The sequence below is a fragment of the Stylophora pistillata genome, chromosome 5, assembly GCF_964205215.1.
Source record: "Stylophora pistillata chromosome 5, jaStyPist1.2, whole genome shotgun sequence".
NCBI classification, from domain to species: Eukaryota; Metazoa; Cnidaria; class Anthozoa; order Scleractinia; family Pocilloporidae; genus Stylophora; species Stylophora pistillata.
In genome coordinates, this window is record NC_142523.1 from 37,619,751 (window position 1) to 37,647,569 (window position 27,819).

A 27,819-nucleotide genomic window follows, 5' to 3' on the forward strand; every position below is an offset into this window, starting at 1 on the left:
AGTGAAATAACTTGCGGTGTCAGTCGCTGCCAGGGAGATATGTTCTGATAAATTTTCATGAAATATTAAAGTTTTCGTGAGCAACGATAAAAAGTTTGATCGAACTCATCAAGAATAGGAAATTTAACTCGTAAGTAAGACATTCATTTTTCTCATTAACACCTCAGCTGGTCGTGTCTTTAATCAGCCATTGTAAAGTACTTTTTGCTTCAATATCTATTCTACATATTTGGAAATCTATATCTGCTTTGTTGAGATGTTTTGTCACCGATTTACACATAGCTTTTTCGTCTTCTTTTCCGATATCGGTTATTCTCTGAAAAATTACTATTTTAAATTTCATCCTAAGTTTCTTTTATCGACTGAATACTGTAATTTCCGGCTAATCCCAATTAATGACCGTGATCTCTTATTACTCATTTCTGGTACCATAAGCTCGACTTTTATTTTGTTTACTTATCCAGTCGCCAGTATTTTGAAAAGTTGTCATTCAAAGTGACACACACGGATTTGTTTGGTCCAGCAACTAAGAAGAGATATTTACTTATACATCCAAAATAAGATTAAATCTTCTTTGTGAATATTTCACAATCATTTTTAAGTTGACCTGATTCGGAGAAGTTGAAGAAGAAGCCCCCTTAGTAACCGAAATTCGGCACAATGGGAATCGCTAATTTGATTTTTGTGAGTCTTCTATTGATGCAGGGAGCTTTTCTCATCGAAAGCAATTTAGGTAGGTGAAAAATTATTTGTGTGAAAGGATCTTGCAGTAAGCAACCGTCTTGAAAAAGATAAGGATGAAATAGAGTCTTTTGAGTTATGTTTTAATGTTTAGGATGTGTTTTTGGTCTTATTTCGGTCCTGGAGATCTAGGCATTCAGATATAACTTACTGTAGTAGAATACATTTTGTCCTGAAAATTGCATCGCGAGACTGACAGCTGACATTATGCATCTAATAACACAGAGTTACAGTTATTACAGCGATTTATTTCAACTCTATGCTTTGAAAGAAAGGCTTTAAGAAAGAGGGATTGTACGCGAAACTTTGCCGAGAAAGTGGCCTTGATGGCTGTAAATGATCTTTAATTAATTCTGATTTCTTTAATCTTTGCCGCGAGGTTTGATAGCTGTTTAAAAAACACTGGATTTAATTTTCTGGCGCCTTTCTGATAACAGACCAGACATGCCCGTAAATAAAACAGTTCACGAGAAATTTATGAAATTATCCATCGTTTGCAAATAGCGCTAGCCCACCTTCGATATGTAGGAACGCAATTGAGGAAAGCTGGGACGAGTAAATGAAAACGAGACTTACGATTATCTGGGCCACCACTACAGCTAGTCTAATGGCTCTGAAAAGCTATTCTGACTTTCCATAGATTTGCACGGATATCTGCACTCGTCATTCTGATTGGCTGTAGATTTCTTACGAGCATTTTGATCGAGAATTTATGAACTTTTGACCGTCTGTTTTGTTTTATCGAACCTTGTAACCTTGATTACAAAGGTCGTAAAAATAATTTAGCATCCCGTGGATTTTGCCCCACTTTACATCAGTACAAAGTTTTATGAATAATTTTACGCCACAGAAGACTACATTATCCGGTAGGAAGGTTGTAAGTCAAAATTGGATGTTCCGCTTACAAGGTTTTCAAGTTTTTAGAACAAATTTTCCAGGGTTGTAGTTTTTTTTTTTTTTTTTTATGAGCTACATCGCAGGTCATAATTCAGCGTAAATCGACAACTATAACCTCGCCCCAGTCTCCCTAAGGGTAAAAGCCCCCTGGGGATTGGGGCGAGGAAACATCTCAGATATATACGTCATCATTTGTCTTCTATTGTTAAGAATGTCAAGACCTTCAGGAAGAGATCTTCTGCACCGAAGGAAATAAAACTGGGAATTGTTATCAACTACCGTGGAGTGGAAAATGTCGGAAGACTTGTGGACGTTGTGGTAGGTCGAAATTTTAATTTCGTAAAATTGTTGATTATGACGTGGTGTCTGATTATACCTCTAAATGCTGGCTATGGATTATGCCTATCAAATTCAAGAGAAAATGGCTAGAGAGGCAGAAATCACCCTTCCTGGAAACATAACATAATGAAATTTTCATCATTGAATATACAGAACCATATGCGGGAATCAGGTAAATTGTTACCGATCGAGACACACGAAGAACCTACTCCCCTTTCCACAGGCAAAAGGTTCCTAAAACACGATATGTTTGTTTGTGACACACCTTGTGTATAACATTGCTTTCTTTTTAGACGAGTGCTATGATGCTCAGAACATTGTAACTTGTGGGGACGAACTCGAGAAAGGACACTGCGGTGACACTGAAGTGGCTCATGTCTGTAGCCAAACATGTAATGCGCTCTCCTGTGCTCAGGTAACAATTTCATTGCTGAATTTATCTCCTTAGGGTACCCTCCCTTGATTTTGGTTTTGGGAAGTCATTCACGTCTACCTCCCCACCCTGGCACAAATGTTTTATTGAATTCTCTGCATTTTCCTGTTGCTTCAGTTCAGCCAATCACAATAGAGCTATTGGTAGCGAACTAGCTATGCTCAGTCAAACGAATAGGGACAAAAAAATCCTTTATTCTTCGTACTATATACTTCTAAGATCCCAGCAAAAATGTTGATCGCACAAGGGCGCGAAAAGATGCCCTGTGTGTAAAAAAAGCGCAAACCGCTGAGGGGCGGGGTTGGTAAAACGAAGCGCGATAGTAAACGATGCGATGGAAGCGGAGGAGTGGGAAAACCGAGGGAGGTCTGGTTAGGGTCGCTTCATGAACAAAATATTTCGCTCCCTATGACTAATTGGACGTGTAGAGCAGGCTAATGCTTCAAGTTCCGACCACAAATTTCTGCCGCTAGTAGTTATCGCGTTTACAAGATTTAATATCAGGTGTGCAGTTTGTCATATTTACTGTTTATCCTCCAATGATCACCCGAAGCACTTATTCTAAACGGTAGATAATTGGGTAGAGCCGCGTCAGTGATGAGGAGGTCCTTTTGAGAGAGAGCGGTGGGGGGTAGGGGGGTGGGGAAGGGGGGAATCCTCCAAGGGAAGACAGTAATTAGAAGAGAGGATCCAATTGAAGGATTTCTTCTTTTAAGAAGATGATACACTTTGATCAACAGGAAGCAATCAAGGACCAGTTACCTGATGCAAAGTGACTAAAATGAAGAGTTGATCGCATTAAAGACCTTTATTAATTCAATTAACTGTCGTGTAGATATGCCTTCTGAATCTATGTAACTGAAACTGTGTCAAGCAATTGATCAAATTTCCGAGATTTTCAGCATCTTCACCTCCTCCAACTTGTCCAGAATTCTTTTTTTAGCCCCAAACGATCAAACTTCCTCAATGACCCTCCCCTCCCGTCAATTTAGGCTTAGTCTTCCCCGCTGTTTGCATTCTTTCGTGATGAGATCACGCGCAATTCTACTTAACTGCTATCTGATTTCACTTTTGCGCTTGGTCGCTTTCGAGAAGCATTTTGTCGATTTGCGGGCTGAAAACATCGGTGTGTACACTCAACAGTTCCTGTAATCCTCAAAGAAGTAAGTCGATATCATTTGTAATATAGATTTGAGAAAAAAACGACCGGTAAGTGTTCGTATACAACAAGACCAAAGCTCTGTGTAAGATCCATTATTATTAAGGGTGCCATCACAGATTCATGCTCGTATGCTCAAACTGCAATACTTAACGATTGTATGAACAAGTTCGACCTGCTTCATTTTAATCGTTTACCGACAGCTAAGTCGATTTCGTTGCATATGAAACAATTGGGGCATTTTTCCTTCATTCATTTCGCAAACTGAACTATGGTCTCTTTTACTGCACGGAAGTATGACGATTCTTTATTTGCTGAATGGAAAACAGTATCTGGTATTAAAGGACTTTGGTTCTTCGTTTTCGTTGAATACAATGATAACGAAGTTTTTTCGCTTATTATTTCGCTTTGTTATCACCTCTGATGTGGATAGGGACGTTTTGATTGCAAGCAAACGGCTTGAAGTCTTCTTTGTGCAAGCCCATCACGATCCGGCACAACAGCAGTGAAAAGATCGTCAGACAAGCAAAAGCATTTACCAGCCTTATTATTTGGAAAATAAGGAATGCCGGAATTCCATGTCGGAATACCCGGAATGACCGAAAAATAATAAATTTAAAAAAATTAAAAGTAAATAAATAAATAAATAAGAATATTGATGATTAAAAATTAATGGTAAATTCACAACTTAATCAAATAATTTAATGCGAAATTTATCTCTGAGGGTCTCTGAGGGTTCGAAAAAAAAAAAAAAAAACATTTACCGGAACTGTTCATGGAGATGCACGTATTAGAATGAAAAAAAGTCTGTGTCAGGCCAGTAGCCCATACAGCCTAAGCGACGAAATACTTGTACTCTCCCTTCCACCTGAATGGGATGCTAGTCCATCACATGGTTACTCCCCGTTTTAAATTCGCCTCCACCCATTTACACACCTGCAGGATGTCTAGGGCGCAAGGACCATTAAGCCGGGACGCTTCCAGCCGGAACCATTGCAGAAGGTTAAACAAATGCAATATTTCCAATTAGTTTAATAGTTTCAATTTTAAAAATCTCCGAACTATTACAAATTAATACTCTACCTTGAATAATTATTAAACACACATTGGGAGCTATCAAAGCAGCTACCAGCCGTCTCCAGTTCAATTAAGAGATCGTCAGTTACTCGACACCTCTTTATATATACCTTGAATATACACCTTTGAATATAAACCTTGTACTGATGGATTCTTCTAAACAAGAAAAAGGACTTACTTCTCAGTTGTCTCTGGAGATGGTAATTTTTTTCTTCCACTTACTTTTTTATGGTTGTGGTTTCACTTGAATGCTAAATTTGATCCACTACGTGGTCCGTTGTCTTTATTGGTAGTACTCCTAGCGATTTCGAAGTGTATATGCACTGTTTATCAATTTTTTCTTAATATATTTCTATTTGTAAACCACGCAGAATCGAGTAGTTCAGAGAAAGAGCTTGAAAAAAGGTAAAGGAAACCCTAATTAGAAGTATTTTTACCGTAATTGTTGATGATAAAAAAATATGCTGAAAAGATATGTTTAGGCCACTAGGGGAGAGTCTTTCTGGAAAGCTCAGTTATCTCATTCAGGTGAGGCCCGTCCACATACACTTTAAAAGGTGTTGGTGGGTCCTCGCGACTCCTGTAATTCGCAAATATTTCCTCAAGCCTTCATATTTACCTTAGCTCTTACTGATGTGTCTGTTAAGCCCGCTGCTTAGTGAATACGTATTGCCCGACAGTTCGCACGATAGTTTAGAAATGTCTGGAAATAGCTTGCACAGCACTTATTGATAGAAGCTATCACAAATGAAAAGCAAATGGATACAAGGGTACTCATCGGAAAAGATTTAATCCATCAATATATGCTAATGCTGTGCTCTAAAACAACAATTATCGATTGTTAAAACTACGGGAACAAAGCGTTATATACACCCTATGCAGAACGAAAAGAGACTGGGAGCGTTTAACTTGAAAACGAGGCCAGTTGGGCCAAGTAAATAAAAATGGCCGCCTGATGTGAAGAGCGCCAGGTTTTGAAAATGCCGCAAAACTGTTGCGTGCCAAACTGTACCAAAAAGAAGTACAGAACCGAAAGTGGGGAGAAAATTTCTTACTTTAAATTTCCGGACGACACTATCCTAAAAAAGCGTTGGCTCCATGCCATTCGTCGAGACGAAGGAAAAGAGTTTAGAGTCAGCGAAAACACGAAGGTCTGTTCTCGTCATTTTAAGCCCGAGGACTTGGTTAAAGCTGTTGGAGGTCAGCGTGTTTATGTGAAGGCAGGGGTAATTCCATCTCGATTTTCGTGGTCCAAAGCAGGTTCTCCGAAAAAGAGAGCACCTCCTAAATGTCGCAATATTTCTTCTATAACAGGGTGTTCAAACAAGGAGTTGCAACAATCTCAAAGTCAAAGTCAAACAACTGCAAATGCAGCTAAAGCAACTTTTGAAACCTGTACTTCATCGGCAGCTATTAGTTATCCTGATGTGGAAAGCAGCTTAAATTCGTGTGGAGATCAAACAGGTGAAGTTAAAGAACTTGTAAGTATTCGAGGTTTTGAACTCGAAAATGCGAAGTTAAAGGCTGAAATAGAGGTATTAAAACGCCAGTTGAATCTTAAAGATTCCCGCCTTTTTCAACCACGCAATTTTACTACCGACGAGGACATTGCCTTTTATACTGGATTTCCTAACTTAGCAACATTTAATGCTGTGTTTGAATTTTTAAATACTGGATCGAAAGGAGAAAACATCAGGTACTGTTCATCAAAAGAAAGAACTGTCCAAAAGGAGTTTTACGATGGTGGAAACGAGGAACCAGAGGGATGTACTAGCATAGGTAGACGAAGAAGCTTAGAACCCAGAGAGGAGTTCTTCCTTGTTCTGTGCAGACTGAGAAGAGGATTTTCAGAAAGACATCAGGCTCACTTGTTTGGTATTTCACAATCGACAGTAAGCAGAACATTCCTTTCTTGGATGAATTATATATATTTACAATTTGGTCAAGTATCTATATGGCCTAATAGGGAGGTCGTAAGAGCTACAATGCCTGACAGCTTTAAAGAGAAGTACTCTTCGACCCGTGTAATAATCGATTGTACGGAAATAAGATGCCAAATGCCTTCCAGCCTTCTGTTGAATTCCAAACTGTTCAGCTCCTATAAGAACCATGTAACTCTAAAAGGCTTAGTTGGAATTGCTCCCAGTGGAGCTATAACTTTTATCAGTCGGCTATATAGTGGAAGCATTTCCGATCGTGAAATTGTTGAACGAAGTGGTTTCCTGAAGTTGAAGTTTGACAATGGTGACACCGTGATGGCCGATAAAGGTTTTACAATTGAAGACCTACTCCCACTGGGTGTAACCCTCAACATTCCCCCCTTTTTAGGTTCCAATAGCCAAATGACAACACAAGATGTTATCAAGACTCAAGAAATTGCTTCTGTTAGAATACATGTTGAACGGGCTATCAACAAAATCAAGAATTTTCACTTATGGGATAGTGTTGTACCCGTCAGTTTGTTTGGGGTAGTAAACCAAATGTGGAGTGTCTGTGCCTTTTTATGTAACTTTCAGGACCCTCTCATTTCCACTTAACACTGAGTTAGACAGAGCTCTGAGGTACACTACAGAATTTCAGTCAATTTAATAAATGTAAACTTCATGATATCTCTCAGGTTAACTATTTTCTAAACCAACTAAAACTAAGGATGTGATTCGCTTGCTTTCAGTCCCAAACACTTTAAGATGTAAGTTTTACATGTAGTTCCAAAGATCTTAAAATCAAATAATAAAGAGGTACTAAACTTACAAAAGCTTTATCCTCAAAGCTATCTTATTATGCAGACCATGTTGGTTTAAACATATCCAGTTAGGTATGAGACACAATTCTCTTTACTCATGACAAGATTAGATTGTGGTAGTTAACCCTTGTAGTGCTTACTGAACTCTACAGAGGCTGGTGCTATGAAATATTCAAAATAGCTGTTCCTTAGGCCTTCATTCAATACTTCCCAGAATTGAGGATCAATTATGATCCTCTCTATACTTATGCCTTTGTTAGTATAGATAACAAAGTCACACCAACTTGCTCTTGTAATACCTAGTTGACCCTGTATCTGGAAGTAGTACTGATGCCCCCTTTTCAGCCTTGGCTTTCCATTTACATTTTCTGCAAAGAAACTTTCATCTGCACATGCTTCTAAGGGACTAAGATGAAATTTTGTGTAAGGACATTTAACCTCTACCAACCCAAAGGGCTTGCTACAGCCTCGGTCAATGATCTTGCCATCTGGTGATGCTGCTAAAAAGGGAGAGGCCATACTGACAACAAGACCACTTTTGAACACTGAAACTGGATTCCTTGTTGAAAACATATATTTTTTATACTCCTTTAAGGCTACAGGCTCGTAGGTTTTCCCATGTGCAGTTTGTTTGGCAGTAAATGGTTTGGGATGAAGCAGATTGTTTACTAGAGTGTCATGATTCCTTTGCCTTTTTAAAATTGTATAGAAATTAGATGCTGTATACCGAAATTTTCTTTCTGCCTGCTATTCTTCTGATGCTACTTGTTCAATTGTTTTCTTCTCGATGGTATTAAGCTTTACCTTATCAACAATCAAATGTTCCAGGAGTGCTTCCTGGCTGCTTCTTAAATCATCTGGCTTTTCATATGGCTCAGATTGTTGCAAAGGAAATGGAGGATATACAGAAATAGCATTTTGTTCATTATGACAGTCTACTCTTGGCATTGAGTCAATATTACAGAAAACTTGAAAATTAGACTCTGTGAACTGTAACTGGTAACTTGCATAGGAGCCACTTGGACATTTTCCAAATTTTGTTTCCTGTAAGTTGGTACAACCAGTAGACATAATTTGAGACAGGGAAAACTTAGGGTTGATCTTTTGAAGTTTGTCTTTTAACAAAGCCTCATCAGATGCCTGTGTACCCAAATTTTTCCTTGCTTCATACAACAAGCACCTTACTCCACTATCAGGGTTATATTCTGCGTCTAAATTCACCTTTTTTACCTCAAGTTCCATGACAGGTTGGGGCTTGATTTTATCCCCTCTTACAGGCCTGTGCCATAGTTGTAAACTTGAAGTGCATGCCTTAGCTTGTGTCATATCAGAGTCATTTTCCAAGTCCTTGATATCTTGACAACAATACAAGCTGAACTTACAGAGTTTCATCATAACAGCCAGCACATGATTGCAAAAACCAACAGTTCCTGCTACACATGTACATGAGGCATATTTAACAGCTCCAGTTACTAAACAAAGTGCAACTTGTAATTTATGGGGTGGCTCATTTTTTTTGAAACTATGGTAACACAAGCATTTAAAAAAGAAATAATGGTCGTCACTTGCGCAAGTTAAGTCCTTCAGATATTCATCAACAAGAAATGTTTTTGCCTTTTTAATGCTTGTTGGAACCGCATGGTTCTGTTTATTTTTGTCCAAGTTTTTTCCAGATTTAGAAATATGTAAATCCATCTCTGCCCTTGTGAATAATGGCATGCGTTGCAAATTTGTAGACCATCCAGCTGATGGAAATTCAACAGTTCTTTCCTCAGGCATCGCATCACTTTGAGCAAGTTGTTCTTGTCTCTCCTTCCGACGCGTGTATAACAGATTTTTATCGGGATCCACAACATCTTTATCACGACCAGACGCAACATATTCAAGAACTCTTTAAAATGAAAAGTTGAAAAACTAATAATCATTTCATCAACATTTCATTTCGAAAAGTAATTCCTAAAATCCTTTGATCTTCTTGTACGATATTAAAATCTGTTTAATTCTAAGAAGTATCACGCACGACTGACAAATACTGTACTTGCCTTTTCGCCAATTGTGCCTTTGTTTTTAACCCCTTTGCTGGATCGCCACGACATTTTAACCAAAAACGAAGTTCATCTGATTTTAGAGCAGTCGGATTTCTTCCTTGAAGCGATGCTCCTGGGATATCTTCCTCTGTAAGAATCTGAGAAAGACGGCTACTTACAGAGTCATGAGCGGCCATATTTTTAACACGAGCTAACAAGGCCCAACTAGCCTCGTTTTCACGTTTATCGCTCCCAGTCTCTTCTCGTTATACATAGGGTGTATTCAGAGGCAGTAATTGTAGTCTCCGCGAGTCTCTTATCTCTTCGGCACACCTTCAATACGCAAACGTGGATTAGCTTAAAAAGATATTTCCAGACAGAACAATAACAAAAAGTGAAATCAGTGTGTCGCCATCACACAAAACAGAATGCGATTTCTTTCCCTTCCAGACAAGAGCAACGTTTTTGATGTTAACAGTCAGTGGCAAATGAAATAGTTCCAATGGAAAAAGGTAGCTTTCCCCTGATTCAATTCCCTAGTCCGACAAGAAAAGGAAGATCGAAGGCTTGCTACCATACTCCTTTCTTTCTCATCAAATCAATTTTTTGATCACAAGCCCCCACATGTGGTTACCTCTTGAGTAATGTCTCAATTAACTAATTATCACTCTACGGTGCCTTTGATATTGACGTGAAGCCCATTCATGCACGTTACAGAAAGAACTCGAAGTCAAGTAGATCAGAAATATCTGGTAGCTCATGAAATGTTTAAGACGCGTTCGCATGGATTTGACTCCCGGGATTTGACCAAGACATACAATGAATTAATAACATTATCACGACAGGCGATAAATTTATGTTCGTGGAGACCATCTAATTAATAAGCCACTAAAAAGAAATCAACTTTATGTCTGAAGTTGAATTAAAAAAAAAAAAAAAACGTTTATGTCTGAGTCTATCAAAAAATCTAATCTCAATCATTCCAGTCAATAAATTACTTTTATCGCAATCTATAGGGGAAACATTAAAGTAAATAAATATTTTCCTTTTTGCTACAAAATAAGTTGTATCCAGGAGAGCAGCCAGTGTAGAGACATGTCAATTTAAAGGCAGTGGAAACAGCGTAGAAGATCCCATTATCATTGCAGACTCTCCCGTGAAGCAATCAACCGGAAACAACTATTTAGGCTATGCTGGCCAAGCCAGGAATATAGTGAAGATGAAAGCCATGACCAGATCTACAACGTCTTCCACTTACTATGGAAAAGCGCTAGCAGGTTCTTCTCTTCTTAAGAAAAAGAAATGTAAGGTAGAATTTGAATCATCGTCCACAGAAAGCGAGGACAGCAAATCCGAGAGCGATTTATCTGAGAGCGACTCATCTGAAGAATTATTTTTCAATGAAGATCCGAAATTGCCAATTTTAACCACTTCTAGGGGGAAATTGGAATCAGAGAGAATTCTCGATATACTCTCAGTAGATTATCGACCTGAAAGGAAATCCCAACGAAAACCAGTAAGAGTACAGCAAAATGCTTTGTTTCGTATAGACACGCGTTTTATTAGCTTAGAGGACTTGCCAGCGGACGGAAATGGCACGTATATTTACAACGGGCGATACTCTCAAACTTACCTTAGGAGATCAAATCTAAAATTTAGAAGATGAATAAGAAACGTATAGAAATTTCAAGACCGGCAGAGTTTCATCTATTTAGGGAATATAGATACCATAAAGAATTCCCTGACTTCCACCAAACAATTTATTACGCAAGAGGTCATACGGGTGAAATTCTTAATCACTCTGTACTTTTGCAGTATCGTTTTACTGGCCCAGAACACAGTATAAAAACTGTTCCGCAAGGGAACTCCAAAACGGGTGTGCCATACACTCGAACGAAGCCATCCGTCAAGAGGGCTTTAAGCAAAAACTTAAGCTCATTTGCAACAAACGCAGCCGTCTCTAAAACGCGTAAAGACTTGTAAGGACCAATGCAAGTGTTATCAGAAGCCGACATTCCCAGAGGTAGAACTCAAGCCTATGACATGAAAAGGGACCGCTCTAAGGCAACTTGCTCACAGCCAAGGCGTAAACAAATATATGAAATGGCATCGTTTAATTGGTATGCGAAGACGGAAAGAAAGGGTTTCGTTAGAATGCACGAACTCTCGAGTAAACCCCTTATTCTACTGGCAACCGACAAACAGCTAGCCGACTTATCCAGATTCTGTAGAAACAACTTAGATTTTAGTTACCTGTCTGTTGATCCAGCATTTAATTTTGGTGAGTTCAGCATAACTCCGACCTCATATCGTAACATTTTCCTTAAAAGTAGAAGAAGCAATAAATGCCCAGTGTTCGTCGGACCTATTTTCATCCACCACAGCAAGACCAAAGATCTTTATGCGCAGTTTTTTCCGAAATTGAAATGTCTTGCTCCCCAGCTCGAGCAGTTGTTAGTGTTTGGCGCCGATGGAGAAAGTGCACTGTCCGATGCTCTGTCTGATAGTTTTCCTGGTGCCACACATCTCCGTTGCTTTCTCCATTTTCGTAAAAACATCGAGACCAAGCTTGTAACTCACGGCGTGAAGGATCACAAACAATATATCGAAGAAATTTTTGGAAAGCAAGAAGGAGCAACTTACGAGATGGGTCTTCTGGATACCACCAGTGAAGATATGTTCGATGCTGTTCTGGCTTCACTGCAGGAACCGTGAGCTAGAAGGGAACAAAAAGAATGTGGGACATCGAGCTTCCATAATTGGATGCTTCATCGAGCCCAGATGATGGAGGAGTTCATGAACGCATCCGTCCGAACAAAGGCAGGTCTTGGTTACCCACCTGATAAATTCTACACAAACGATTCTGAAAACACCAACCGTCTCTTGAGACACAAAAGAGGAGAAAGAGAATTAGGTGAGACAGCTTTTGCCAAGGCTGTCAGAGAATTAATTGACGATGAAAAGGAAACTAAGTTTGTTCTAGCTGTTTTTAATGGATCTGAGCTTTACCAAATAAAAGAGCCTTTTAAAAAGTTCCAAATCTCGAGAGATTAGTGGTTTGCTATGAACGAGGAGCAACGGCAAGAGAAAGTAGAAAGCGTCTATGCTTCCCATGTAGAGGAAGACTTACATAGCATTAATGAAAACCCAGGCGGGGCTCAAGCATGTTTTGTCCGATGCGAAAGATGCAGTGACCATCAAAATAAACTTTCACTTACCACAAACGCAATTAAAGGTGTACTTGATGCCCATATTGCAGAGAAAATCTGGAGGAGAGCCGAACGTCTACTCTCGCAGCCTGACAATGTTATGCCAGCTCCGTCAGCTGATAAAAGTTGCATGGCATTTTCCGTCTTTTTGGAATCAGGTGACGCCCCTAATCTCGTCAAGGCTTTCAACACCGCAGAATTACTTGTACTTGTAAAAATTACAAGCCCAGAAAAGGTTGCTCGCATGTTATCGCTGTCGCAGAAAATCAGGGCGTCTTAAGTGAATTCGTGGCTTGGTACCGGAAGCAGAAATTCCCAACCAGCTTAACTTCTGTGGCTTCTCTTGGTATAAACGCGAAAGCTTCCGGAAGTAAACAAGGCACAGCTAAACGTCAAAGAAACTCAAAGGATGATGTGCTACAGTACAACTCATCGCTGGTGGAAAGCATTGAGAACGGTGGAAACCAGGTGGAAACCAGGTGGAAGACTACTCAACAACTTCCACTAGTCTGCTTCCAAGCTATCAGTGGGGGCTTGTACAAAGAGGAGATTTGATTCCTACGAGCTCAGTCCAGTCATCGTCCCTCCAACTCGCAGGACATCCACATTCCTATCCTCATGCTAGCTCACTTCAGGTCTTACCAACAACTCAGTTCTCTTCAGAAAAATCACCAGGTTCAGTTTCGAATTCACACGCTGCAGTTCCCCCAGGGCAGCCATTACCACCAAAGCCAACATTGCCTGAAACCCCTAGTCCCTACTTTCTTACAAAGCTTTAAGGGAACATTTCGCGCTGTAATGGGTGCGGAAATTATTTTCAGCGAGACACGGCGAGAGTGTCAAATAAAACACTCGACTCAGAGGTTGTCATCGGCCGCAAAGAAAGGAACTGGTACCCCTTTGTTTTCGATGATGGTTCCAAGTGTTTGCGCATGGGACGCGCTCAGAATCATTATTACCACCCAAACATGCTGTGCATTCGGTTCCGAAATTCCCTTTTTAAAACAGACCCGCAGTTTTAGAGATAACTTTCAAAGAGGAGTTGCCCTTAAAAATTACTGGCGCTTCATGATTTATACTCCAGCTGAAGTTGATGGACACGACATGGTCCAAAGTTTTTTCGCAAACAATGGTAGACACGTTCGAGACAATAAAACAACAAGCAGTGTTGGCGTGACAGCTTGGCAGTTTAGTTCTTGACAGGTAATGATTAAAGGAGACCCGCTCACCCTAATAAAAAAATACAATCATAAGCCCCTGCCGAAGGAAACAAAGTTGCAACACATGAAAATAAGGAAAGCTACAATGTAAGAAATTATCAAACGGGAGAGATGGAGGGAACTGAAAAATTAAGCGAGCTCGTGATGCGCGTAACGCGGAAGCGAGACGGATTGAGTTGCAAGGCTGTGCGCTAGAACATATTAAGCAATGAACGGAACTGCATCATGAGACTGTCGCATTACCGTCAAATTTTTATTTCACCGGAAATCCGTAAAAACCAAAAACTAAACTTTTTAAGCGGACAAGGAAATTAAATTGACAACCTTAGGGTCGCATTTTAACCAGGTTAAAGACGAAAACGTCAGTCACACAGGCAATTTCTCAGTCGGTAAATAAACATTCCCGAGAATTAACCGTGCAGCGAAACAGAACACTTTGCGTCGCGATTGTATTGTATTGTATTGTAATCTTTATTTAGAAACGATCAATTCATCAGCCTATAAAAATACATATCACATACGCTAAGATATTTAAAATTAAAAATACATACCATAACACTAAAGCTGTTTTCCGTGAATGCCGTGCGTTAGACTTAAAGAATGTCATTGATCTTACGTTTAAATAACCCCAGAGACTCTGTGTTTGTTATATCGCGTGGTAAACTGTTCCATAATGTGGCGCCATTGTAGCTAAAGCTTTTTCTGTAATAATTAGTGCCCGGTAGTGGAACATTAAGCTTATTTTCAGAGTCCCTGAGGTCATAAGCAGAGTCACGCCACGTAAACTTTGAATATAGATACCTTGGAGCTAGCCGGTGCAGACATCTAAACATCATGGTGGCTTTATGGATTTCCTGCTGGCGTGCAAGATTTTTCCACCCTAAAAACTCGAGTTGCTCAGTTGCATCAGCATCATAGTTAGAGAAAGTCAACACACGGGCTGCTCTATTCTAAAATTTCTGCAGTTTGTCTCGTAGCGTTTTCCCACAGCTACCCCAAACAATGTCAAAGTGAGGTTTTACTAAAGCTTGGTAGATGAGATGTAAGGTTGATGCTGGGATCAGGTGCCTAATTCTTACGATTCTGCCTAATTCTTGCGATTTCTTCCTCACTCCCCTTTTCATATGATTTTTGCCCGAGTTTCCACCATCAAAAGGGGAGACTGGCGCGCAGCTGGCATTGCTTGTGCAGGGACAGGAGTCGCTGGTGCGAACCTTATAACTTGCCGGAACGGTTCGGTGCCTCAGACATCTTGCTGATGCGGATAACTAACGCTGTAATGTCCTGAGAAATTGCTGTAGGGGAAGAACAGTTCTCGTCAAATTTGACTGCACTGGACGCAGTTCTCTTTGTTTCAAAAAATTTTGGCAAAATCGGCCAGTCCCACCCAAGCACACCGGCGTCTTTGATGATTTCTAAAATTTTTAAAATTTTTAAAAACCGCAAAAATTGGGTGGCATTAGAAAACGCTTGTGCTGACAGATTTTAAGTGCGGTCGCACTTTGGGTTTGCTCGCCAAGTACTTATCGTATTTACATCCCCTTTTCCACTTAGAACCCACAGTCAGTTGAGTTCTATCAATAATAAATCACACTTCTGGTTTATTTACCTTGAAGCAATCTTCGTCATCAGTTTGTATATTGTAGGCTGTAAGCTACATGTAGTTCTAGTATGTGTATCTCCGTGAACAGTGCTATAAGTAGTTATTTTTTACGTCAAGTGGTCTCTGCATTTTATCGAGAGAAAATTTTGCATTTTTTGGTTTTACTTATAGAGAACTGATTCTCCTTTTTTTCTTTTTAATTTTTATTTTCACTTTTTTTTAATTTTTTTAATTAATAATTTTTTAATTATGTATTCCAACTTATTATTTTTAATTATTAGGTAACTTTATTTTCAATTTATTATTTTTGGGCATTCCGGGAATTCCGGGTATTCCGGCACGGAATTACGGCATTCCATGTTTTCCAAACTGCCATTAGAGAAGCCGCAATGTCATGGTAATATATTTTTTTAAGGTTACTTCCTACCTTCGTGGGAGTTATTCGGGAAAAATTTCGTACGCTCGCTAGTTTCAAGAAAACCCTAACGAACTATACATCAAAACAAAGCTTGATAAATGCAGTTTACAGTAAAAATATAATTTAGGCGATTTTTCGATTTAGGAAGTGTCACTGAGGAGCCGGTAAGGCGTGAAACGACCGAGGGTCCTTCTATTGAATTTATCAGGTATCGGATCCCGCGGTACGAGAAAAATGGCTGCACAGTCTCATTCGCAAGGCATCAATCAACAAAAGTGTGTTAGGCTTTTCCGATATTCTGATTGGTTGTCTAGATATTCGCATCTAAAGTTAGAGTAGCGAAAAATATGCGAAACGTGTTGTGTAAATGAACACCACGTAGAAAATATTTCAAATATCAAAATTTCCTGACACACTTTTGTTCGTCATCATCCCAGGAATGTTTTGGCGAAATTTGACGAAAATCGGTCAAATTTACATACCCTATAAATTTGCTCAAAGTGGATCTATTCCTCTCAAAATCAAATGCGAGATTTTAGCTCCTAAAGGTTTGTAAACAACTAGCGCCACACAAGGAGATCATGTCGCCTCCTGTAATCGCAAACCAATGAGAAGACGAGACCTCCAGGCGTCAATGACAATGGATCAAGATTTTCCCGGGAAAAGTATCGCGGAGCAGTCACGTTTTGTAATCTGTCGCATTCTTCTTCTCCATCGGTTTCGTCAGATTCCGACGAAGAATCTTGTTTACAACCTTCGGTGGTGTTGAATTTAATATTTAAGCTGCGTGCCCCTGTCCAGACCAAGAGCCTATGTTGCTTTCAGCAAGGACTGTTTTTCTTTTTTTTTGGACAAAATGCTGCCATTACTCTCTTCTTTGGGCCTGTTTTTTTTTTTTTCCCCTTTTTCTTTACTCAAGGACACCTCTAATTTTGAGTTATTTTTTTAACCACGAGAAAAGACTTTCCATGAGCAGATAACTTCCACGTGTGAATTTTGTCAAGTGCACGATGTAAACAAATGACATGTAATTGCCGCGAATATTCTGTTGTGGACTTTTACCACTCGCTTGGACGAATTAACAAGAGGTACCACGACTCTATACTTTTCTTCTTTTATTCTCTCCTCTTCTATTGTTGCTACTACCTTCTACTACCACAGCTATTTCTCTTCTAACTTCTGCGAGGAGTGCCCTCTCATTTAATGTAAAAATCACAGGCATGTTTGGGTTGGCTGACCGTAGCAATTTCCCAGACAGGATATTCAGTGTGGGTAAAACTCAAGGTCAGTTTTACCAACCCAAACATGACCACCTACCAAACTAGTTATCCTCAACCATAACAAGCGATTAAAATGTCTAGCACGGTAAGAACTGAGCCAAGTTCAAGTACACACTAAAAATAAATGATCAAAACTATATATCTACCAAAATAACAACGTAGACGCAAAAAGGCGAGACTCATCAAAACAAAAGGTAAACCTAAAAATACCCAAAATAGCAATCCTTTAAAATACTCTACAACAATTCCACCGGGGGATTCGCCCATCTACGAGATTATGACGCATTCCTGATTTGTTAACTTTTATTTGAAAATACGCTTTTCTGAATAAGTCAGACGCTTTTTGAGATTTTTCAATTTTTCTTTTTTGTAAACGTTACTTAAAATATCTAGCTTCAATCCTGTCCAAAATAAAAAAAAAAAAAAAGGAAAAAACAATTTTTTCGGCTTCGAAGGTAGGAAGTAACCTTAAGGGTGAAACTACGCGACACGCTGGTTTCACTTTCAAGTTCCTATTAACTATTTGAAGGCTGGTTGTGAATTAAAAATTTTAGTTTCTTTTTATGTTTGGTTTGAATTATGATGTGTACACGGAAAACAGAATAAGTTGTTGTACTTGTTGAAGATTAAACAACAACAAACATATGAAACATATGTGTGAACTGCGGTTATGAGACGTATATGAGAACGATCCTTCGCAGTAAAGCACTATTTGAGCAATAGTGAAAATCAGACCTGAAAAAAATTTCAGGCCTGTACGGGACTCGAACCACTGACCTCAGAGGTTCATAACCGCAGTTCACACATATGTTTCATATGTTTGTTGTTGTTTGATTTATCATCTACGGGTTTATATCGAATTAATTTGATGGCCTGCTCCCAGTTGGCTTGTTAGCTCAATTGGTAGAGCGCTGCACTAGTATCGCAGAGGTCAGTGGTTCAAGTCCCGTACAGGCCTGAAATTTTTTTCAGGTCTGATTTTCACTATTGCTCAAATAGTGCTTTACTGCGAAGGATCGTTCTCATATACGTCTCATAACCGCAGTTCACACATATGTTTCATATGTTTGTTGTTGTTTGATTTATCATCTACGGGTTTATATCGAATTAATTTGATGGCCTGCTCCCAGTTGGCTTGTTAGCTCAATTGGTAGAGCGCTGCACTAGTATCGCAGAGGTCAGTGGTTCGAGTCCCGTACAGGCCTGAAATTTTTTTCAGGTCTGATTTTTACTATTGCTCAAATAGTGCTTTACTGCGAAGGATCGTTCTCATATACGTCTCATAACCGCAGTTCACACATATGTTTCATATGTTTGTTGTTGTTTGATTTATCATCTACGGGTTTATATCGAATTAATTTGATGGCCTGCTCCCAGTTGGCTTGTTAGCTCAATTGGTAGAGCGCTGCACTAGTATCGCAGAGGTCAGTGGTTCGAGTCCCGTACAGGCCTGAAATTTTTTTCAGGTCTGATTTTCACTATTGCTCAAATAGTGCTTTACTGCGAAGGATCGTTCTCATATACGTCTCATAACCGCAGTTCACACATATGTTTCATATGTTTGTTGTTGTTTGATTTATCATCTACGGGTTTATATCGAATTAATTTGATGGCCTGCTCCCAGTTGGTTTGTTAGCTCAATTGGTAGAGCGCTGCACTAGTATCGCAGAGGTCAGTGGTTCGAGTCCCGTACAGGCCTGAAATTTTTTCCAGGTCTGATTTTCACTATTGCTCAAATAGTGCTTTGTTGAAGATTATAAATTGCCTAAATTCCGTAAGAGACTTTCAATTGAATAATGTTTCATCCTTGTTGCTTCTCTGAAATGGAATCTTATCTGAACATTCCAGGACAGGAAATGTGAACATGTTTGATCTCAGTTTAGGAATTTAAATTCCACTACCGTAGTTATCACGCCAGACACGTGTGCCAAGAATAGTGTTGAGCTGCCGTGCCCCCCTCCCCCCTCCCCCTCACCCTTTACTCCCGCTGATGCGTGATCGGTGAGTTTTCCAGGAAAATACCTACAGAATCAGGGAGGGGTCATACCCCACACTCTAAGATAGGCAACTCCTTCGTTCTCCCCAGGCTTTATTTCTTGACCGGCCTAGATAAAACAGCTTTGCTAACACATAACAGATTCACACAGTTATTCGTTGTTTGTGGGCAGAGAAGCTTCAAAAACCAGCCGTAATGTCACGAGATTATTGATAATTTATTAGATTCGCCGACAGGCAGGGACACCGCAGCAGCTTGTGCAAATTACTGCGGTCCCAGTAAACCCACTCATCCCACCCCAGGGAAGGACATCCACCACACAGCAATCTCGTGCGTGGGATATTAACGTCTGCTACCCCTAACCCTGCAGGAGACGGGGCCTACGGTTTATTCGTCCTTATCCGAGATGACTAAAATATCTCTTCATTTCTTGATATTATAGAAAGGTAGCAAATTCTCCTCAGTTATTTTAAGACCCTGAGTGTTGGTCCGGCTGGGGCTTGAACCCTCGACCACCCGCCCAAAAGTCTGGCGCTCTACCAATTGAACTAGCCAGGAGGCGGTTGTTAAGGGTCACCCTGGTTTTGTTTTGATTTTATACGTGAATGAATAAAGAATTTTATTATTCATAATATTGAAACGTAGATCAGAACTCAATTTAGTTATTGAAACGGAACGATCTTAATCTTCGGGAGATAATAAACGGAACTTCCTACAGCATCAGGTGTTGATATAATTTTCGATCGTTTTTTCCTTCAAAAAAGCTTTTATTAAGCGAGGACCAGTCTAGATGCATGTAACCTCCGTACATGGCTAATATTCTTGCCCGTTGAAACATCTTGGCCGAGGTCGATGGTTCGAGCCCCGACCGGACTAACACTCAAGGTCTTAAAATAACTGAGGAGAATGCGCTACCTTTCTATACTATCAAGAAATGGATAGACACTCTAGTCTTCTCGGATAAGGACGAATAAACCGTAGGTTCCGTCTCCTGCATCTATTAATTAGTTAATTTGGTTAGGCAGGGGACATTAAAGAACCCACTCATGAGATTACTGTGATGTTGTCTGGCCTGTTTACCGGGAATTGCGGGGCAGGGGGCATCTTCAAATAAGTTTTCTTTCGATTGTTTGTAAACTGCTGATGTAGTCCGGCCAAAGTCCCCCGAAAAGTGTTGTGATGCGCATTTGATCATATCCACATGTTAATTTGCGCAATATAAATATTAAATTATCATTCTTATTCTTCTAAGTTAAAACAAAAAAGCAAACTAGAAGCCGAAGAAATATCTCTGTACGGACACAGGCCGTATCCGTGTACCTCAGAGTTTGTTTAGCTATAAAATGTTCGATTAAGGAAAAAAAACACTGAGCTGTGAAGCTGTAAGAGTAACCTTGATTGTTTATTTGTTCTTTTTCTTAAATTTCATCAGTCCTAGCGTCAATTTACCCCCACCCTGTGAGCCATCGAAATTAACTTCATTGTCCAGGTGTAGTATCGAGAGTATCAACCTCGAACAGAGCTAAAGTAAAGATGAACCACAACGCCCTGCTTGTAGTAAAAACCTTACTTTTTAATAATACTCTCTGTAATCACGTGATCCAACATGATTGACTTACGACATTACACCAGGAAAACATATTAGTTTGGAAAGACTCCCAATTGCCTGGTAAAACAAAATTTGGTTTTGTGCAGGTTCCACCTAAAAATGGCCGCTGAATACACGGGAGAGCAGCTAAACTACTACAGGATTTGCCATGTTGTCACTGATGTTCTAACTGAGGGTCTGCGAACGATATTTAAACGAGAATGGGACAGTCGCTACAAGACAACATTAGGAGAATGGAAAGATCAACCTAAAAATGGAATGGACTTTAGGAACAGAAGTAAAAAAGATCGGCTCTTATCAACCATGAAAAATGGCGATAGAGCTGAATGGGACTGTACCAAACTGTTTTATGCTATTCTTTACTCAGGTTGCCTCCACGGTCTCAATTCAACGGTTCGATCAAATGTAGATGACCTGAGAAAATTTCGAAATGAAGAATTCGCTCATATGCCAAGAGGCCAAATCTCTGACGGAGATTTCCAAAGTGCTCTTTCAAAAGTGACAACTGCATTTCTCGCTCTCGGTCTTCCCATTATGAAAATCAATGAGGTCCAAAATCTGGCGAGCTTTCCCACAGAGGAGTTAAACGAAGTTTTAAGGAAGGTTGACGACCTAAAACAAGAAGTTAAAGAGAAGGAAAAGGAAAAAAAAGAAAATGAAGAACAGAGGCTTGCCTTGGAAGAACAGTTACATTCCGATGTCTCTTCATTTTGCATTCTCCCTCCTAAACCTACCCACGACATCGCTCCTCGGGAATCTGAAGTTGATGAAATTATACGAAATCGCCAAACACTAAAACGCGCTAATGATGGCTTGAGCATACTGTATTTGTCAGGAAATCCAGGAAGTGGAAAATCTCAGCTGGCCCGTTTAGTAGCCAAGCGATTCTATGAAGAAGTCAAAGAAATACCGTCCGCAGCTTCATTTGTCATGACGTTGAATGCTGAAAACTCAGAAACGATTTTGAAATCATACGTCGTGTTCGCTCAACGTTGCAAATGTCCTGGGTATGAAATAATAAACACTTACAGCTCGAAGGATTTGAACACGGATGAGAAAATTTCATATCTTAAGACTTTAATAAGTGCAAAAATTGAGCATTACACCTCGTGGCTGTTGGTAGTTGATAATGTGACCAGCTTATCTCGTTCAAGCGGTCATTTGCCTGATGCAGGAAACGAGGTGTGGGCAAGGGGCCAGATGCTAATAACAACGCAGGACACTGCGTCCATGCCGTTGTCAAGCTCATCTGTACGAAATATTTCAGTCAGCGCAGGAATGCAACCTGATGATGCATGCTATCTGCTTAACCTCCTCTCTGGTACCACAGGTGGCGAGATTGTGAAACAAGTGGCGAAGGCACTTGACTACCAGCCACTGGCCTTAGCCGGCGCGGCCACGTATGTGAGACAAGTTCGTCAGAATAAGTCAACTTCGGAATTTGATTGGAGCGACTATCTGAAGAAAGTAGAGGAGGGGAAGCGAAGTGTTACTGAAACCATTCTTGCCAAGACCAATCCAAGCTACTCAAAGTCCATGACCAAAGCAATAACACTCGCTGTCGAAATGGCGATGGCAGACGATATAATTTTGCATCACACATTCAATTTTCTCTCTATGTGTGCGTTACAGCCGATCCTTCAAGACGTTATTACCGAGTACATCAAAGCAGTAGACGAAGATTTTGAAGATGAAGAAATGATAAGAATAAGAATGAATCGATGTTCATTGCTGCTGGTTCAAGAAGAAGCGATTGGTGTCCATATTCGATTCCATGGTGTTGTTCATGATGTTATTAAAGCTGCGACAAAAGATTGCACGAAGATTGAAACTTGTAAAGTGGTGTATGGGGCTGTAATGTCATTCTCGAAATTTAAAGACCTAGAATCTATTGTCGTGGGTACGAGGATGGTTCCTCATCTCAAACTTTTAAGCTTAAAAATTAAACATAAGGTAATCACGACAGAAATACCAGAGTTCTCCGAAGGGGACTTAAGATCTTTGTGCTTTAATGGTAGCCTTTTTACCCTTGGAGACATGTGCCAAGACCACAGTGAGTTTGGAGAAGCGCTAATCTATTATAAATTAGCGTTAAGAATGATCGAATCAAGTGACGAAGGTGGCCACCCGATAAACGCAACATGTTATTTCAATTTGGGAACTTTATACAGAAGGATGGGCAGAACAGATCAAGCAAAAGAGTACCATAAGCGTGCACTGGAGATTCGTCTGAAAATGCTGGGAGCTGACCATGTTGATGTTGCAGCCTCTTACAACAGTCTGGGTATTTTACACAGTCACCTGGGCGAAACAGATCAAGCAAAAGAGTACTTAAATCGTGCGCTGGAGATTTATCTGCAAAAGCTGGGAGCTGAACATGTTGCTGTTGCAGCCTCTTACAACAGTCTGGGTACTTTACACAGAGCGCTGGGCGAAACAGATCAAGCAAAAGAGTACTATAAGCGTGCACTGGAGATTTTTCTGAAAAAGCTGGGAGCTGAACATGTTTATGTTGCAACCTCTTACAACAATCTGGGTAATTTACACAGTGACCTGGGCGAAACAGATCAAGCAAAAGAGTACTATAAGCGTGCACTGGAGATTCGTCTGAAAATGCTGGGAGCTGAACATGTTGATGTTGCAACCTCTTACAACAATCTGGGTAATTTACACAGTGACCTGGGCGAAACAGATCAAGCAAAAGAGTACTATAAGCGTGCACTGGAGATTCGTCTGAAAATGCTGGGAGCTGAACATGTTGATGTTGCAACCTCTTACAACAGTCTGGGTAGTTTACACAGTCACCTGGGCGAAACAGATCAAGCAAAAGAGTACTATAAGCGTGCACTGGAGATTTTTCTGAAAAAGCTGGGAGCTGAACATGTTTATGTTGCAACCTCTTACAACAATCTGGGTATTTTACACAGTGACCTGGGCGAAACAGATCAAGCAAAAGAGTACTATAAGCGTGCACTGGAGATTCGTCTGAAAATGCTGGGAGCTGAACATGTTGATGTTGCAACCTCTTACAACAGTCTGGGTATTTTACACAGTGACCTGGGCGAAACAGATCAAGCAAAAGAGTACTATAAGCGTGCACTGGAGATTCGTCTGAAAAAGCTGGGAGCTGAACATGTTAATGTTGCAACCTCTTACAACAATCTGGGTAGTTTACACAGTGACCTGGGCGAAACAGATCAAGCAAAAGAGTACTATAAGCGTGCACTGGAGATTCGTCTGAAAAAGCAGGGAGCTGAACATGTTGATGTTGCAGCCTCTTACAACAATCTGGGCAGTGTACACAGTGCCGTGGGCGAAACAGATCAAGCAAAAGAGTACTTAAATCGTGCGCTGGAGATTTATCTGCAAAAGCTGGGAGCTGAACATGTTAATGTTGCAACCTCTTACAACAGTCTGGGTATTTTACACAGTGACCTGGGCGAAACAGATCAAGCAAAAGAGTACTATAAGCGTGCACTGGAGATTCGTCAGAAAAAGCTGGGAGCTGAACATGTTTATGTCGCAACCTCTTACAACAGTCTGGGTACTTTACACAGAGCGCTGGGCGAAACAGATCAAGCAAAAGAGTACTATAAGCGTGCACTGGAGATTTTTCTGAAAAAGCTGGGAGCTGAACATGTTTCTGTTGCAACCTCTTACAACAATCTGGGTATTTTACACAGTGACCTGGGCGAAACAGATCAAGCAAAAGAGCACTATAAGCGTGCACTGAAGATTCGTCTGAAAAAGCTGGGAGCTGAACATGTTGATGTTGCAACCTCTTACAACAATCTGGGTAGTTTACACAGTCACCTGGGCGAAACAGATCAAGCAAAAGAGTACTATAAGCGTGCACTGGAGATTCGTCTGAAAATGCTGGGAGCTGAACATGTTGATGTTGCAACCTCTTACAACAATCTGGGTAATTTACACAGTGACCTGGGCGAAACAGATCAAGCAAAACAGTACTTAAATCGTGCGCTGGAGATTTATCTGCAAAAGCTGGGAGCTGAACATGTTAATGTTGCAACCTCTTACAACAGTCTGGGTACTTTACACAGAGCGCTGGGCGAAACAGATCAAGCAAAAGAGTACTATAAGCGTGCACTGGAGATTTTTCTGAAAAAGCTGGGAGCTGAACATGTTAATGTTGCAACCTCTTACAACAATCTGGGTATTTTACACAGTGACCTGGGCGAAACAGATCGAGCAAAAGAGTACTATAAGCGTGCACTGGAGATTCGTCTGAAAATGCTGGGAGCTGAACATGTTGATGTTGCAACCTCTTACAACAATCTGGGTAATTTACACAGTGACCTGGGCGAAACAGATCAAGGAAAAGAGTACTATAAGCGTTCACTGGAGATTCGTCTGAAAAAGCTGTGAGCTGAACATGTTTATGTTGCAACCTCTTACAACAATATGGGTAATTTACACAGTCACCTGGGCGAAACAGATCAAGCAAAAGAGTACTATAAGCGTGCACTGGAGATTCGTCTGAAAATGCTGGGAGCTGAACATGTTAATGTTGCAACCTCTTACAAGAATCTGGGTAGTTTACACAGTGACCTGGGCGAAACAGATCAAGCAAAAGAGTACTATAAGCGTGCACTGGAGATTTTTCTGAAAAAGCTGGGAGCTGAACATGTTTATGTTGCAACCTCTTACAACAATCTGGGTATTTTACACAGTGACCTGGGCGAAACAGATCAAGCAAAAGAGTACTATAAGCGTGCACTGGAGATTCGTCTGAAAATGCTGGGAGCTGAACATGTTGATGTTGCAACCTCTTACAACAGTCTGGGTATTTTACACAGTGACCTGGGCGAAACAGATTAAGCAAAAGAGTACTATAAGCGTGCACTGGAGATTCGTCTGAAAAAGCTGGGAGCTGAACATGTTTATGTTGCAACCTCTTACAACAATCTGGGTAGTTTACACAGTGACCTGGGCGAAACAGATCAAGCAAAAGAGTACTATAAGCGTGCACTGGAGATTCGTCTGAAAAAGCTGGGAGCTGAACATGTTTATGTCGCAACCTCTTACAACAGTCTGGGTACTTTACACAGAGCGTTGGGCGAAACAGATCAAGCAAAAGGGTACTATAAGCGTGCACTGGAGATTTTTCTGAAAAAGCTGGGAGCTGAACATGTTTATGTTGCAACCTCTTACAACAATCTGGGTATTTTACACAGTGACCTGGGCGAAACAGATCGAGCAAAAGAGTACTATAAGCGTGCACTGAAGATTCATCTGAAAAAGCTGGGAGCTGAACATGTTGATGTTGCAACCTCTTACAACAACCTGGGTACTTTACACAATGACCTGGGCGAAACAGATCAAGCAAAAGAGTACCATAATCGTGCACTGAAGATTCGTCTGAAAAAGCTGGGAGCTGAACATGTTGATGTTGCAACCTCTTACAACAGTCTGGGTAGTTTACACAATGACCTGGGCGAAACAGATAAAGCAAAAGAGTACCATAATCGTGCACTGAAGATTCGTCTGAAAAAGCTGGGAGCTGAACATGTTGATGTTGCAACCTCTTACAACAACCTGGGTACTTTACACAATGACCTGGGCGAAACAGATAAAGCAAAAGAGTACCATAATCGTGCACTGAAGATTCGTCTGAAAAAGCTGGGAGCTGAACATGTTGATGTTGCAACCTCTTACGACAGTCTGGGTAATTTACACATAGCGCTGGGCGAAACAGATCAAGCAAAAGAGTACCATAAGCTTGCACTGGAGATTTTTCTGAATAAGCTGGGAGCTGAACATGTTGATGTTGCAACCTCTTACAACAATCTGGGTGATTTACACATAGTGCTGGGTGAAACAGATCAAGCAAAAGAGTGCCATAATCGTGCACTGAAGATTCGTCTGAAAAAGCTGGGAGCTGAACATGTTGATGTTGCAACCTCTTACAACAATCTGGGTACTTTACACCATGGCCTGGGCGAAAAATATCAAGCGAAAGAGTACTTTAATCGTGCGCTGGATATTTATCGGCAAAAGCTGGGAGCTGAACATGTCCTTGTTGCAACCTCCTACAACAATCTGGGTAGTTTACACCATGGCCTGGGCGAAACAGATCAAGCGAAAGAGTACTTTAATGATGCACTGAAGATTCGTCTGAAAAAGCTGGGAGATGAACATGTTGATGTTGCAACCTCTTACAACAATCTGGGTAATTTACACATAGCGCTGGGCGAAACAGATCAAGCAAAAGAGTACCATAAGCGTGCACTGGAGATTCGTCTGAAAAAGCTGGAAGCTGAAAATGTTGATGTTGCAACCTCTTACAACAATCTGGGTAGTTCACTCGGTATCTTGGGCGAAACAGATCAAGCAAAAGAGTACTTAAATCGTGCGCTGGAGATTTATCTGCAAAAGCTGGGAGCTGAACATGTTAATGTTGCAACCTCTTACAACAATCTGGGTAATTTACAGAGAGCGCTATGCGAAACAGATGAAGCAACGAGTACTAAAAGCGTGCGCTGGGGATTCGTCTGAAAAAGGTGGGAGATGAACATGTCCATACTGCAGCCTCTTACAACAATCTGGGTAATTTTCACAGAGCGCTGGGCGAAACAGATCAACCAAAAGAGAACCATAAGCGTGCACTGGAGATTCGTCTGAAAAGCTGGGAACTGAACATGTTGATGTTGCAACCTCCTACAACAATCTGAGTAGTTTACACAGTGCACTGGGTGAAACAGATCAAGCAAAAGAGTACTTTAATCGTGCGCTGGAGATGTATCTGCAAAAGCTGGGAGCTGAACATGTTAATGTTGCAACCTCCTACAACAATCTGAGTAGTTTACACAGTGCACTGGGTGAAACAGATCAAGCAAAAGAGTACTATCAGCGTGCACTGGAGATTCATCTGAAAAAGCTGAGAGCTGAACATGTTGATGTCGCAGCCTCTTACAATAATGTGGGTAGTTTACACTGTGCACTGGGTGAAAGACATCAAGCAAAAGACCACTATAAGCGGGGAGTGGAGATTCGTCTAAAAAAGCTGGGAGCTGAACATGTTGATTCTGCACATTCTTACGATAATTT

At 40.5% G+C, this 27,819-nt stretch overlaps 2 protein-coding genes and 3 pseudogenes across 4 annotated transcripts; 4 read left to right on the forward strand and 1 right to left on the reverse strand.

The window, feature by feature from the left end:
* Positions 1 to 454: 454 nt before the first annotated feature.
* Positions 455 to 3,230, forward strand: LOC111346280 (uncharacterized). Its single transcript, XM_088759891.1, has 4 exons — positions 455 to 733; positions 1,849 to 1,956; positions 2,271 to 2,392; positions 3,151 to 3,230. The coding sequence occupies exons 1-4, from the start codon at positions 661 to 663 to the stop codon at positions 3,184 to 3,186; spliced, it is 339 nt and encodes a 112-aa protein (XP_088616017.1). The 5' UTR covers positions 455 to 660; the 3' UTR covers positions 3,187 to 3,230.
* A 1,714-nt stretch (positions 3,231 to 4,944) lies between these two features.
* On the forward strand, positions 4,945 to 27,477 carry LOC148731833 (uncharacterized; annotated as a pseudogene). The gene is made up of 2 exons (XR_016001123.1): positions 4,945 to 5,051; positions 20,838 to 27,477. The product of XR_016001123.1 is annotated as an uncharacterized LOC148731833 (transcript).
* Positions 5,627 to 7,183, forward strand: LOC148731834 (uncharacterized). Its single transcript, XM_088761953.1, has one exon. It carries the CDS (start codon positions 5,627 to 5,629, stop codon positions 7,181 to 7,183), a length of 1,557 nt encoding a protein of 518 aa, XP_088618079.1.
* LOC148731835 (uncharacterized) lies at positions 7,209 to 9,613 on the reverse strand (annotated as a pseudogene). The gene is made up of 2 exons (XR_016001998.1): positions 9,432 to 9,613; positions 7,209 to 9,280 (listed from the first exon to the last, which is right to left on the reverse strand). The product of XR_016001998.1 is annotated as an uncharacterized LOC148731835 (transcript).
* LOC111346281 (uncharacterized) lies at positions 9,551 to 14,255 on the forward strand (annotated as a pseudogene).
* Positions 27,478 to 27,819: the final 342 nt, after the last annotated feature.

Excerpts from the sequence above, each read along its gene's own strand:
- LOC111346280 (XM_088759891.1), top strand. The coding sequence starts at position 661 with ATGGGAATCGCTAATTTGATTTTTGTGAGTCTTCTATTGATGCAGGGA. Across the intron at positions 734-1,848 it reads TCTCATCGAAAGCAATTTAG|AATGTCAAGACCTTCAGGAA; the intron begins GTAGGTGAAAAA and ends TCTATTGTTAAG. Across the intron at positions 1,957-2,270 it reads GAAGACTTGTGGACGTTGTG|ACGAGTGCTATGATGCTCAG; the intron begins GTAGGTCGAAAT and ends CTTTCTTTTTAG.
- LOC148731834 (XM_088761953.1), top strand. The coding sequence starts at position 5,627 with ATGCCGCAAAACTGTTGCGTGCCAAACTGTACCAAAAAGAAGTACAGA.